General features: G+C 38.9%; 1 protein-coding gene across 2 annotated transcripts in view; it reads right to left on the bottom strand.

The window, feature by feature from the left end:
• Window positions 1-15,104, bottom strand: part of Dnah5 (dynein axonemal heavy chain 5) — a 278,387-nt gene that overhangs the window by 33,142 nt on the left and 230,141 nt on the right. For both annotated transcript variants that reach the window (XM_040757681.1, XM_040757680.1), the window contains exons 65-68: window positions 14,914-15,096; window positions 1,774-2,017; window positions 766-880; window positions 98-288 (exon numbers count right to left, since the gene is read on the bottom strand). In XM_040757681.1, the coding sequence (XP_040613615.1) occupies window positions 98-288; window positions 766-880; window positions 1,774-2,017; window positions 14,914-15,096 (733 nt within the window). The remainder of the gene's footprint in view (window positions 1-97; window positions 289-765; window positions 881-1,773; window positions 2,018-14,913; window positions 15,097-15,104) is intronic.

Below are 15,104 nucleotides of genomic sequence, written 5' to 3'. Positions count from 1 at the left end.
TGAAATGCAAAGAAACTATTACAAGTGAAAAAGTAAAATCTAAGTTGTCTGAAGAGCATTTACAACATCTGCACTAAACACAGCACTCTCTACTGACCTTTAATGAGGGTGAGAAACTCCTCATGCTTAACTCGGTTTCTCTGGATGTCAATCTTGAGGGTGAGCAACAATGTGAACAGGAATTTATGCTCCTCATATAAACCTCGAGCAGCATACTTGAAAACCTCATAGGTCATATGCTCAATGATATTAGCAATCCTCTTGCTTGTAATTGGGTTCTTGACAGACCTGAGGAAGACACCATTTAAGGGATGCTATCTCACTGCCCTTTTCAATTGTCTATAAAAACAGCATTTCTGGAGGAGAATAAAGGACTAATTTTTATGTATACACATCAAGAAAGGACTCCTAAATCTAAAATAACAAAAATACTCTCAACAAGAAACAACAAAACAGAATTCCTCTTTGTTGTCTAAATCAGTTTTACCCACAGACCATTATTATTCACAACAATGTCTTAGAATTTTTCCCATTTAGCAGGACACGTGAACCAAAGAAGACAAATCAATGGATAAGCGGTCGGCATGGCTTCCTCTGAACCTAAAATGACAAGTCTGAATGATATGTTAACATAGTGACAACTACACTAATCTCAGACTTAGGAAAAGAAAATACTTTTACTGAGAAGCAAAAAAGGAAATTCTAATTTCATCGTTCTAGTCCACAGATAAAGAATTCAGCTCAACTTCCTGGAGACAGATGTACCTGGCTAAGGAAAGGTCAAACAAGCCCAGAAACTGACGGAGCGAAGTCTGATACATCTCATTAACCAACCGCATCTCAGTGATGAGGAAGTAGAGGATGCTGCCCCGTGTAGCAACTGAAAGACAAAGATCAAGGATGCACATAGCATAAGAATAGAAAATAAATAAACTGTACAAGACATCACCCTAATCTATTACTGAAAACAATTTTTTGCCTCATCAGTAACTGCCTACTAACAATGAGATACAGAACAATTCTTATTATTTAGTTCTTATGCATAAGTTTTTAATAGTTTATATTTATCAAATGACACCAAGACAGTTCTCATTTTAGACTCTTTTTACTCCTATTATAAATACAGTTTTCTATGTTTTATCAGAGATAGAAGAGAACAGAGAGTTTTAAAGGTTTACTATTTAACATTTAGCAAAGGATAAAGGAGGTCACACAAGACCTTATTCTGAAGCTCATGAAGAACCAAATCTATCCTTGACCTCAAGCTTTCAGTAGAAGGCCATAACAGAGTTTCAACCTTATGTTCAGGAAAATGGTAAGCAGCAAAAGGATAGCCAATTGAATAGTTTACATGTCTGAAGTAACCAGTTAACACCTATTTATTGAACAAGAGGCTAAAAATAAGCACCAGAGAATTGGCTTCCAGGTAAACACATAGCTGCTATATGATACAGAGCTAACAGAAAGTCCACTACACTAATTTCCCAGATTTCACTAATCTGTAGCAGTATTTTAATCTCTTGTTTTAACATAAATTCATGAGGACCTTAAAGCTTTTCCAGCTACCACAGATAGTACCTAAAGTTTATACCACTGCATAATTTGTCCATTTCTGATTTACTAAACTTCTCAAAGAAATGACAGAAAGAGTAATTGGACGCCACACATTGCACAGTAATTTCTACAATGCCCTTACTGTAATCGGTTTCTCTAACTCTCACTTCTGCCTTGCTCGATTTTCTTGTGACATTTGTCTTATATTACCAGACTCACCAGGTCGGTACTCCTCCCGGGCTGAGTTAATTTGAATTTCTGTCTCCACAGAAATTTCCAGCTTCTGCGTCACCTCCTCGGCTGTCTTTTTGGTGTTGCTCAGCACAACAATGAGGCTCTCATCCTCCACCAGGGACCCTTGAGTGCTTGTCAGGCGATAAAGCAAATTATCTTCCAGCTCCTTCATCCTTCTTTTGTTTGCTGTTACATCCTCCATGAGATGAGTTCGTTCTTTCTCAAGTTCCTGTTAATTTACACAAATACATTTGCATCATAACTGAACCTCTATTTTGAAGGTGTTCCTTAAAATGTGAACCTCTCTGTCTGCTATCAGGCATCAGCAATGTACTGCATCTACAATCCTTGGCTGGAAAAAAAAGCACATACATCAAAGAGTTAAGAAAAATAGGCAGAAAACAACATTGAGTGTACTCAAATGTATTATATATTTATCTATAATATACTACCAACACCTCTATTCTATTTCTGTATTCACTATTGTCATCATTTTAGTGATTTTTGTGATTATATACAGAGAGAGGTGAAATTTGAAGACACACATACAAATCTCTAATTAAATGCAATTAATTCTGTTAGCTGCTCTGAAAGAGTTCGGCTGTTTTAGTAAGATTATCTCTATCTTGAAGGTTGAAATGGTACTCTCTTCTTAGAGAAGCCACTCTCTGTAATTGGGCATCTAAGCTGTCCCCAGGAGTACATTTAAAATGAAAAATCTCAACAGTCCATCATGGTAGTAGCATATGCCTCTACTCCTAGCACTCAAGTGCCTGAGGCAGGAGAATTACAAGTTCAAGGCTGGCTTGAACTACATAGCAAGAATCTTTTTTGAAAAGCATACCAAAATAATTTTCTTTTCATTTGAAAATTTTTCTTGACCTGAAAACAACCACCCACTATAGTGTTGGATGGGGTCATCAATGGGTAGCATATTTGCCTAAAATGTATGAAGTCCTGGGTTCAAACCTCAGCACTCCATAAACCAGGTTTAGGTGCAGGCCTAGTCCCAGAACTGAGGAGGAGAGGCAAAGGGTACAAAGTTCAAGGTCATCCTCATACAGCAAGTTTGAAGCCAGCCTGTGATACTAAAAACCTTGTGTTAAAATAAATCTATATGCATACACACACATATATATTGCTTCATGGAATAGTGAACAGAAAGATTATATAAGCCAGTCTCTGGAGATGGCAAGACACCTGTATTCATGAACTCACAGAAACTGTAGTTGCCAGCCAGGGTCTGGAGTAGTGCACATTCACATTCTAGCATGGAGTGAGATGTGTCCATGAAACTCCAATCCTAGATGAGAAGCTATGCTCATTCACAGCTTCCCAGGGAGGAAGGGTCAGTTTTTTAAGGGCATGGTCGATCATGCTCCAATGGATGGCCCAACATCCAGGGGAACAAGAGAAGCACAAATTGGATCTATGAATTATTAAACTTTTAAAAAGAGAAAACACAAAGTTGGGGGTTAGGTATACCTGGAAGGAGTTAAGGGGAGGAATTAGGCAGAATGTGGTCAAAATACATTTTATAAAATTCTCAAAGAATTAGTTATACATTAATTATTATATTGCATCGTAATATATTTAAACTCCTCTGAGATGTAAGTCTTGAGTTTAGAACTTATAGTGCAGAAGAGCAAAACTCTGGGATATTATTGTCAATGGTGGTTCTTTCCTTTGACTCAGAGAGAGAAAGGAAGCAAGCCACAGCAATGTGATGCTCAGAGGCAAAAGGACAATGAAGAAAATATACTGCTGCTAAGATAAACTGTGCATGAAAGTTAGAGACGTTGAAGTTAAAGAAAATAATCAAAACCAGAAAGGACACTAAGTAGATTGTACTTATAACTGGTGAAAGAAAATGCTTCCCTTGAAAAGCCTTCTAAATGCAGTGCCAAATAACAACGTGACTACATGTAACAATGTGTAATTCCGCATAACTGCAATCAAGTGAAACCCAGGGTTAGATGTAAGGTCAGCAGCAAAATCATGCTGACAGCCTTTCTCAGTTCTGAGAGTGACTCTCAGAAGCTACACGGCCACATTGTGCACTGCTCAGATTCCTAGAGAGACATCAGGAAAGAGCATTCCAGAGGGAGGTATTCAGGGTGCCCTCGGCAGGCTTCCTAGTTCTACTCCCTACTGAAAGAGGCATAAATCTATGCAGCAATGAATCATATGAAATAATACTTAATGGAAGTACTAGTTAATTACTGGGTGGTAATATCTGTCGGTTAGGATCCAGTGCTCATACAAGCCTCAGGAGAAAGAAGACAGACCTAGAGAAAGTTTTTACTAACCAATATTCAAGTCCCTTCACTTTTACGGGTAATATAATTATTCATTTCTAGGATTTATCTTATGACTGTGAGAAAAGAAACCCATATCAATATGCAAATTATGCCTTGTTTGATAACCACCAATGTGCTAATCACTCAGCTGGGGATGTTCTTCAGTTAATTAAGTATCACTTCCTTAACATACACAATGCCCTGGCTTGACAATGCTTAGCACTGAAAATAAAAGATAGATGATGGATAGATGATAAAACAGACAGATAATAGACTATAGATGTAATAAGTAGATGGCACATAGTTCCAGGTAGACAGGAAATTGATGGCATACACAAAATAGTTAGGTGGGTAGATGGATAGATAGATTATAAAGAGATGATGATGATAGTGATATAAAGATAGATAATGATGGTAGGTAGATAGATGACACATACATAATATATAGACAGACGTAAGTATATGATGTAAAAATTCATATATTGACAGCTGCAAAACGTTGTCTCAGCTTCTCATCCACTCATCAATTGTATAACTTTTCAGTGTCTCCATTTAAGACTTCAAAGAGATGATTGCTACTTAGCACTGAAATTCTGCTTAACCTTATCCTTCTTCACCCAGCAAGTCACATTCCATACTTCCAGCTTCTCAAGGCCCTAACTCTGAGAATTCTGCTTTTCAAAAGGGAGTAGTAGCAGTAGGTTGGTGTGTGTGTGTGTGTGTGTGTGTGTGTGTGTGTGTGTGTGTGTGTGTCACTATGTGCATATAGAATTCAGAGGACAATTTGTGGAGTTGGCTCCTTTCTTCCATATTTAAATGGGTTCCAAGCATTAAAGGAGGATCTCCAGGTTTGCAAAGCAAGTACCTTTACTCACTGAGTCATCTCAGTGCCCCCAGACATTGTGATTGCTCCCTTTTCCCAGACTCCACAATAAATTCATAACCAGAGCCTTCCATCTCCCCATCAGAATCTAATCATTCCTCACTTTCACTGCTACAGTCTCATTGCCTAAGTCAGAAGTTTCCACACCTGGGCACACTAGAACCAGATGGGAGGCTTGGCTAACAGGCCTGAAGCAGGGTCCAGGATCTGGAATTCTAGCATATTTCCAGACAGTGTGATACAGCTGCTCTCAATGTAGGAGTCTGAAACCTGTTATATAAAACACATACATCACTTTATTCTCTTGAGACCTCTGCGTTGGCTATTGATTTATCAGACCTGTTCATCCCCCATGAAATTAATAGTCTTCCCTTCCACAAGTCTTTCTTAATTGTACCTTCTCAACAAGATGACTATCCACACTAAATGACATCACATCACCTGATTCCACAGCTCTCTCTCATGCCATGCTTGGTATTAATATATTCTGAGAGCATGTAACACCTTCTAATGAACATGAATATTTATGTAAATGAGATTCCCTTAGGATAATTGGAGGTTTGATTTTGCTGGTTTGGGCTGATCTGTTTTGGTCATTTAGTATCATCCTTTGATACTTACAATGATTCTGTTACCTTGAGTGTACTCCATTGATATTATGAGACAAATGCAGTGTTGTGTCCCTAACAAGTAAACTGAAAGTGAACTGAAAACTCTAATCTCAGTGCTGGAAATATGAACATGAACATTCTCTCTCTACAAACTACAAACTTAAAAATAAGAGTTTTCGTTCCTTATGATCACTCTCTCTGGGATCTTCTAGTCTGGGGACTGGAGCCAGGTTGACTCGCCCAAGGAGGATCAAGCAACCAGGAGACTGCTGAGAGAGCCTGTCTACTCACGCCAACACTCAGGGCAGAGGGCAGAGGGTAGATAGTATTGGACTTGCTTTCACCCACTGAAAGAGAACCCTGGTCCCCTACCCACCAGGAAAGGAAGAGGCTCTTTTTGCATCCACTGAAAGAAGGGATGGGAAGGAGACAATACAGACACTCAGCAACAGAAAAACGAATATGACACCCACGGCCAGAGACTATAGACACTACATCAGCAAGACTCAAATATTCCAATGCCAATGAAGCAAAAGATAATGACCTTAAAAACAACTTTATGAAAATGATGGAGGCCCTCAAAGAGGATATGAGAAAATACCTTAAAGAGATAGAAGAAAACACAGATGAAAAAATGCAAAAAAATGGAAAAATAAATGAAAAAATTAAAGAAATGGAGGAAAAGACAAGGCAAACATTGCAAGAAATGGAGGAAAAGACAAAGCAAAAATTGCAAGAAACAATTCAAACAGTGCAAGGGTTGAAAGCTGAAACAAAGACATTAAAAAAATAGTCTAAAGGAATACTGGTAAGAGAAAAGCAAGGCAAACGGTCAGGTACTACAGATGCAACCATAACAAAATAAAAATACAAGAGATGAAAGAATCTCAAGTGTTGAAGGTGCCCTAGGAGAAACAGACTCATAAACCAAATAAAATCTTAACTCTAATAAATCTCTAACACAAAATATCCAGGAAATATGGGACACCATGAAAAGACCAAACTAAGAATAATAGGTATAGAAGAAGGTGAGGAAAACCACCTCAAAGTGGCAGAAAATGTATTCAACAAAATCAGAGAAGAAAAATTTCCCAACATAAAGGAAGACATGTCAATGAAGGTAAAAGAAACTTACAGAACATCAAATAGAGTGGACAACAGAAAAAAGTCCCCCAACCACATAATAACCAAGACTCCAAATATACAGAATAAAGAGAGAATATTAAGAGCAGGTAAAGAGAAATGTCAAATAACATATAAAGGCAAACCTATCAGAATTACACACGACTTCTCCATGGAAACTCTGAAAGCCAGAAAGTCCTGGATAGATATTCTACCAATACTAAAAGACCATGTATGCAGCCCAGACGACTACACCCAACAAAGCTTTCAATCACTATAGATGGAGAAAACAAGATATTCCAGGACAAAACAAGATTTAAATAATACATGTCCACTAACCCAGCCCTACAGAAAGTTCTGGAAGGAAAACTCCAACCCAAGGAAGTTAACTACAGCCAGAAAAATGTAGGTATTAGATAATCCCAACTTACCAACAGCCAAAAGAAAAAAGAGGTGGAAATCCACATATAATTCCACCACCAACAACCATTCCAAATCAAACAAGAATGAGCAATCAATGGTCATTAATATCCCTCAATATTAATAGTCTTAACTTGCCTTTAAAAAGACACAGGCTAACAGAATGGATTCAAAGACAGAATCTATCATTCTGCTGCATACAAGAAACACAATTCAGCTTCAAAGACACATGTTGCCTCAGAGTTAAAGATTGGGAAAAGATTTTCCAGTCAAATAGACCCAAGAAACAAACAGAGGTAGCAATCCTAATATCTAACAAATTAGACATTAAAATGAAATCAATCAAACGAGATAAAGGAGGTCATTTCATACTCATCACAGGGGAAATCCCACCAAGATGAGGTCTCTGTTCTGAACATCTACACCCCAAATACAAAGCTATCCACATTCAAAAAGAAATATTACTAAAACTCAAATCACATATAAAACCTCACACACTTACAGTGCAAGACTTCAACACCCCACTCTCACTTTCGGACAGGACTACCAGACAGAAACTTAACAAGAAAACAACAGAATTAATAGAAGTTATGACCCAATTGGGATTAACAGACAACTATCAAACATTTCAAACAAAAACGAAAGAATATAACTTTTTCCCAGCACCACATGGGAACTTGTCAAAAATTGACCACATACTTGGCAACATAGCAAACCTCAACAGGTACAAAAAATTAGAATAACTCCATGTATCTTTAAAGTTAGAATTCAACAACAACACACATTTCAGAAGCCCTGCAAACTCATGGACATTGAATAATATGCAATTACACCATTCCTGGGTCAAAGAAGAAATAAAAAAAGAAATTAAAGTCTACCTAGAATTTAATGAGAATGAAGATACAAACTACCCAAACCTATGGGACACTTTGAAAGCAGTGCTACGAGGGAAGTTCATAGCACTAAGTGCCCACAGGAAGAAACTGGAGAATACTCACACTAGAGAATTAACAGAACAACTGTACACTCTAGAACAAAAGGAAGCAAACTCACCCAGCAGAGCAGATGCCATGAAATAATTAAATTGAGGGCTGAAATCAATAAAGTAGAAACTAGAAAAACAATACAAAGAATCAATGTAACAAAGAGGTGGTTCTTTGAGAAAATCAACAAGATAGACAAAACTTTATCCAAACTTACCAGAAGGCAGAATATGAACATGCAAATTAACAAAACCAGAAATGAAAAGGGGGACATAACAAAGGACAGTGAGGAAATACAGAGAAACATCAGGTCATATTTTGAAAAACATACACTCCACAAAATTTGAAAATTTAAAGGAAATGGACAACTTTCTGGATAGATATATCACTTACCAAAATTAAATCAAGAAGAGGTAACCAATTTAAATAGTCCTGTTAACACCTAAGGAAATAGAAGCAGTCATCAAAAGTCTCCCAACCAAAAAAAGCCCAGGGCCAGATGGCTTCAGCGCAAATTTTTACCAGAAAGTCAAAGAACAACTGATACCACTTCTCCTCAAAGTATTCCATGCAATAGAAGCAGGAGAGTCTTTGACAAACTCTTTTTACGAGGCTTCAATAACATTGATACCAATGCCACACAAAGACACAACTAGGAAAGAGAACTTCAGACAAATATCCCTCATGAACATTGATGCAAAAATACTCAATAAAATACTGGCAAATAAAAACCAAGAACACATCAGAAAAATCATCCTCCATGATCATGTAGGTTTCATCCCAGGGAGGCAGGGATGGTTCAACATATGAAAATCCATCAATGTAATCCAGCACGTAAACAAGTTGAGAAACAAAAACCACATGATCATCTCACTAGATGCTGAAAAAGCCTTTGACAAAATCCAACACCCCTTCAGAATAAAGGTCTTGGAGAGATCTGGGATAATAGGAACATACCGAAACATAATAAAAGCTATATATAGCAAAGCAACAGACAGCATCAAACTGAGTGGAGACAAACTCAAGGCATTTCCTCTAAAATCAGGAACAAGTCAAGGCTGTCCCCTCTCTCCATACCTCTTCAATATTGTACATGAAGTTCTAGCTAGAGCCATACAACAACAAAAGGAGATCAAGGGGATACAAATTGGAAAGGAAGAGGTAAAACTTTCACTATTTGCAGATGATATGATAGTTCACATAAGTGACCCGAAAAACTCTAACAGTGAACTCTTATATCTGATAAACACCTTCAGCAAAGTGGCAGGATACAAGATCAACTCGAGAAATTCAGTAGCCCTACTATATACAAATGATAAAAGGGCTGAGAAAGAAATCAGAAAAACATCACCCTTGCAATTGCCACAAACAACATAAAATACCTTGGGGTAACTCTAATTAAACAAATGAAAGACCTGTTTTGCAAGAACTTTGAGTCTTTAAAGTAGAAATTAAAGAAGACACCAGAAAATGGAAAGATCTCCCATGCTCTTGGATAGGTAGGATCAACATAGTAAAAATGGCAATGCTGCCAAAAGCAATCTACAAAATGAATGCAATACCCACCAAAATTCCAGCACAATTCTTCTCAGACTGTGAAAGAACAATTCTCAACTTTATATGGAAAAACAAAAGACACAGGATAGCCAAGACAACCCTGTTCAACAAGTCAACATAGGTAGGCATCACCCTCCCTGACTTCAAGCTCTATTATAGAGCTATAGTCCTGAAAACAGCTTGGTATTGGCAAAAATATACAGCTAGACCAATGGAATCGAATTGAACACCCTGATGTTACCTACAATCAGCTGGTTTTTGACAGAAGGTAAAATTATACAATGGAAAAAAGATAGCATCTTCAACAAATGTTGCTAGCATAACTGGATATTGGCATGTAGAAGACTGCAGATAGATCCATGTATAATACCATGCACAAAACTTAAGTCCAAATGGATCAAAGACATCAGCATAAATCTAACCACACTGAACCTCTCAGAAAACAAAGTGGGAGGCACCCTTGAACGAATTGGTACAGGAGACTACTTCCTAAACATAACTCCAGTAGCACAGACAATGAGAATGATAATTAATAAACGGGACCTCCTGAAACTGAGAAGCTTCTGTAAGGCAAAGGACACAGTCAGTAAGACAAAACTGCACTGCACAGATTGGGAAAAGATATTCACTAACCCCACATCTGACAGAGGGCTAATCTCCAAAATCTACAAAGAACTCAAGAAGCAAGTCTCCAAAACACCAAAGGATGCAATTAAAAAATGGGCTGCAGAACTAAATAGAGAATTCTCAATAGAGGAGTCTAAAATGGCTGAGAGACACTTAAACTGCTCAACATCCATAGCCATTAGGAAAATGCAAATCAAAACAACTCTGAGATGTCATCTGACTCCTATCAGAATGGCTAAAATCAAAAACACCAGTGACTGCTTATCATGGACAGGATATGGAGAAGGGGAAACACTCCTCCATTGCTGGTGGGAGTGCAAACTTGTATAGCCACTTTGGAAATCAGTATGGAGATTCCTCAGGAAAATGGGACTCAGTCACCCACAAGACCCAGAAATTCCACTCTTAGGCATATACCCAAAAATGCCCATTTATACAACAAGGACATCTGTTCCACTATGTTCATAGCAGCACTATTTGTAATAGCCATAAACTGGAAGCAATCTAGATGCCCCACAAGTGAAGAGTGAATAGAGAAAGTGTGGTACACAATGGAGTACTACTCAGTAGAAAAAAAACAATGGAATCTTGAAATTTGCAGGCATATGTATGGCACTAGAAGAAACCATCCTGAGTGAGGTAACCCAGTCACAAAAAGACAAACATGATATGTACTCACTCATATATGGATTTTAGACATGGATCAGGGGAGAGCCACCCTACAGTCCCATTGCCAGTGAGTCTTGGAAACAGGAAGGTTCCCAAGAGAGATATGCAAGATACCCCAGAGAAGGGGAATGAAGGGAGATCTCATGAGCAGATTGGGAGCATGAGAGGAGAGGAGAGGAAACCTGAAAAACAGAGGAGGAGAAGAGGAGAGGAGTAGAAGATATGGGGGAACAGTAAGGTAGAGTCAGGGTAAGAATGGAGGAGACAAGGATGAGAGATACTATAATAGAGGGAGTCATTATAGTTTTGAGGAGAGAGCTGACACTAGTGGGAATTCCAGAGATCTACAAGGATTTCGCCAACTGCTGAGCTGTAGCCACTCAAGGAAAGCATGGTCTGCCATCACTGCTGCCATCTGTTGTGCTGCATTTGAAACCTCCTGAGTTGTTGCTTAGATTCATTCATTCATTAAATGAGAATTTCAAATTTCAGTAAATGTAGAAATTAGTATAAATAAGTGGCATTTATGTGCTGCTATGACAGTGCTTTCCATCAACAGTTTTCATAATATTCCACATTTTGGAGCTATATTAGGAAATAAAATGATAATAGATTACAAAACACTTAAATGTATAAACTTCACATCATGTGGCCTCTGAACTCATAGCAGGCACATAAAGAAATGTAAGGTGTCAGAAAGACACATACTTGGATGGTTACCTGCATCACAGTGACCGTTTTATAAAGTCACACATGTCTAAGGGCTTTTGTCCATAAAATGGACATGAAAACGGCACATAGACTGATGGTCCAGCCATCCCCAGGAGTGAAGCTAAGAGAGGAACTGAATGCCTGCTAAGGTTATCTCTCTCCTTTGCCTAGAAATATGTTTGCTTATACCTGAAAGAGTAAGTAGACTCTTTCTTAATAAGTATAATAAATGTTTGTCATTCTATATATGTTTTTCTATCTATATATCTACCTAAGTATCTTGGTTTGCCAAAAATATTCTCTTTGATGGGAAAAGGGTTTATAGACAATATTATTTTGACTCACTGTGGAGCATATTAGTTGGAAAATACTATCTTCTTGAATGTAGGAACTTAATTTATGATCCTGTGTTCATAAAGCACATAGAGATGGCTCATTTAAATCACAAGATTGTGAAAAATGACTGAGGGGGAAAAAACAAACAGATCAGTTCAGACCCCTATTCACTACTTAGACTGAGAAAACCCAGTCACATGAGAAGATCCACAGATATGGTGGGAAGAATACATATTGGGCTGGGTGGGGAAACCTCCTAGGAAAAAACAGACAATGTTAATACATGCAAAGTAAGTAGCCAGGCATTAGTGGCACACACCTTTAATCCCAGCACTTGGAAGGCAGAGGCAGGCAAATCTCTGTGAGTTTGAAGCCAGCCTGATCTACAGAGCAAAGTAAGTTGTAGGTCTGGAAAGACAGTTTAGTCAGAAAAGTGCTTGCTTGAGTTCAATCTCCAGCAACCCCACAAAAGCCAGATATATGTGCTGTGCCTGTAACTCCAAAGCTAATTCAAGTTGAAAATGAGAGGATCCTAGGGCTCATTGACCTGTCAGCCTTACCTAGTTGGTTAAGTATCGGGCCAATAGGAAATTTGGTCTTGTGAAAAATAGTGAACACTGGATAGGAGCAACACTAGAGTTTGACCACACAACACACAAACCCAGCAAGTCACTTCTTTCATCCTAATGCTTTGTTTTTGGCAACGTTAAGGAAAAGATAACTAATTATTATATTGGTGTACATAGTAAAATAATCCTCTGGTACTGAAAAAATAAATACCTATAAATAGACTTCCATGTTACCTTGACCACAATGTTTGAAAGAGCTGCTTATTGTGAGTGTGTCCTGCCAATGATATGTTAGTAAGGGAATGGTTTTCTCAACACATTCAGTTTTCCCAAGAAGAGAGAAACAATAGCCTCGGACCCATACTGACTTTTTAAGTCTGATGAAAGTCTTTAAGAATCTGAAATCACCCCCCTTGATACTGTAAGCCCCTCTGACCACTGAAGCTGTGTGCTGGTGGTGGTTTTGGTGTTGATTTTGCTTTGTTTTATAGCAACCAGCATAGTCAGACCAAACTGTTTCTTCCAGAAAAACTGTATTCATCTCAACATGATATAAGAAAACCCAAAGCTGTTGCATTATGCAACCTGCCACCAAGGCTACTCATGTCCCTGAAGGGGGGGCTACAGGTAACATCAGAGCCTAGAGTTGTTGTGATGGGCGTTGGCCCAAAAGACTCTCAGTATTTCATATGCTCAACAGTACATTCTGGTGATCAAAACCCCAATCATTACTGACCTGGCAATGTGTCATTGCTGTACCTCTCCAGGCACCTCCATATGCGTTGAGTTAGGTCTGAAGGTAACAGGTCCATGGTGAAGGTTATTGTTTTCTCAGCAGCTACTCTGCCAGAATCTGTACTGGCTCCTGCCACAATGAGGTCAACTGCCCATATGAACTTACGAATCTGGGTTAAAGGCTCTCGAATAAGTTCTGAATTCATGAGTATCACTCATATATTGTAATTAATAACACAGAAAGGGAGAGAGGAGGGAGAAAGAAACAGATATTGTCCCTTTCCCTTCCAGTGGTAGAGATCAGAAGAGCAAGCCTGATACAGCATGCAGAAAGCATAGAGGCAGGAGGAGGTGCAGATCCAAGGAATTTGCCAATGATCTTAACCTAATAAATCTTCAGGTCAGCATAACATGGGCCATAAAGTAAAAGAACCTCACTGCTATCGGACCCATGAGAAAGTCAATAGCAGCTTCAGCCTCACCATGGTAGTCTTAACTTTGCTTAACTTCACACACTTCCCAGGGGAAATGCTGACTCAGAAAAGGGGAGTTTATAAATTATTGGTTATTTTCTCACTGAGCACTAAGCTCAAAAGAATAGTAGCAAAAGAAGCCTACACCGAGTTATATTTCCAGGGCTTCATTAAATCTGTGGCTGTCCTCGAGAGTCTGAGTTTAAAAATTGCCTAGATCAGACTGGCCCATGGGCAGATCAATGAGGGATTGTCTTGACTTTTAATTGATATGTGAATGCACAATCCACTGTGGGAAGTACTATTCCTAAGCAGGTGGTCTTGAATTGTATGCAAAATCTAGTTAAGTATATGCTAGCCTATGATCCAGCAAGCAGCACCCACACCCCCATGGCTCCTTCTGTCCTTCTTCAGCTGTGAAGTGAGTTCTTTTGTCAGAAGTAGTAATGTGTGAAATAGCAGGCAGGCTTTTTAAGTACCTATGTTGAGTTCTTGCTTTGCCACCCCTAGTCAATGGCCAGTGCTCTAGAAACATAATTCCCCTGGGAAGGAAACCTTTCTTCCCCTCACTGCTTTTGGTCAGAGTATTCCTCACAGCAGCAGAGATCAACCCAGAACAGTAGACATCAGAGGCTACATGGATCCTTCATTTTGTACTTCATCTGTTGTGGGAGGGAGCATGTGTCCCTCACACATGTGGAGGTCAACTTGCAGGCATTGGTTCTTAACTTCTGACATGTGTGTTTTGGGGACAAGCTCAGGTCAACTTGTCTGACACCAGGAGCCTTGACACACTAAACCAACTTATCCACCAAACAGCCCTGGAAGGTTTATTCTGGACCCATCAGACACACATTATCTTTTACATAATATGACTAGACTGAGGGACTAAAGAGATGGCTCAATGTCTAAGAAAGCATACTGCTCTTCTGCATAGTTCAAGTCCTAGCACTCATGCTGGGGAGTAACAATGGCTTGCAACTCCAGTTGCAGGAGGCCTGACATCCTCTTATGGTTCTGCAGGCATCTACATGATGGGATACATACATATCCACAGAGGCACATGTGTGTGTTACACACCCACATAAATAAAAATCAGATAAGTCAAAAATCGGCCTTGATCCCCCACCTGTTTCTCCATGAGGATGACTCTCCCGAGTAACTGATCCTCCAAGCCTTTCATAGTGACAGTGAAGTCAATGATGGAGGTCCGAGCACTTATTTCTGGGGTGTAGGCCGGATTTGGCAGCTTGGTGGTAATGTAGAGTTTAAAACCATCCATAACATCTACTTCCTTATCACCAACTTTCACCTTCATGT

The sequence above is a fragment of the Mesocricetus auratus genome, unplaced genomic scaffold, assembly GCF_017639785.1.
Source record: "Mesocricetus auratus isolate SY011 unplaced genomic scaffold, BCM_Maur_2.0 Super-Scaffold_100015, whole genome shotgun sequence".
Lineage (NCBI taxonomy): Eukaryota > Metazoa > Chordata > Mammalia > Rodentia > Cricetidae > Mesocricetus > Mesocricetus auratus.
The sequence above is the reverse complement of the archived record's forward strand: the minus strand, read 5'-3'. Positions and strand labels throughout refer to the sequence as shown.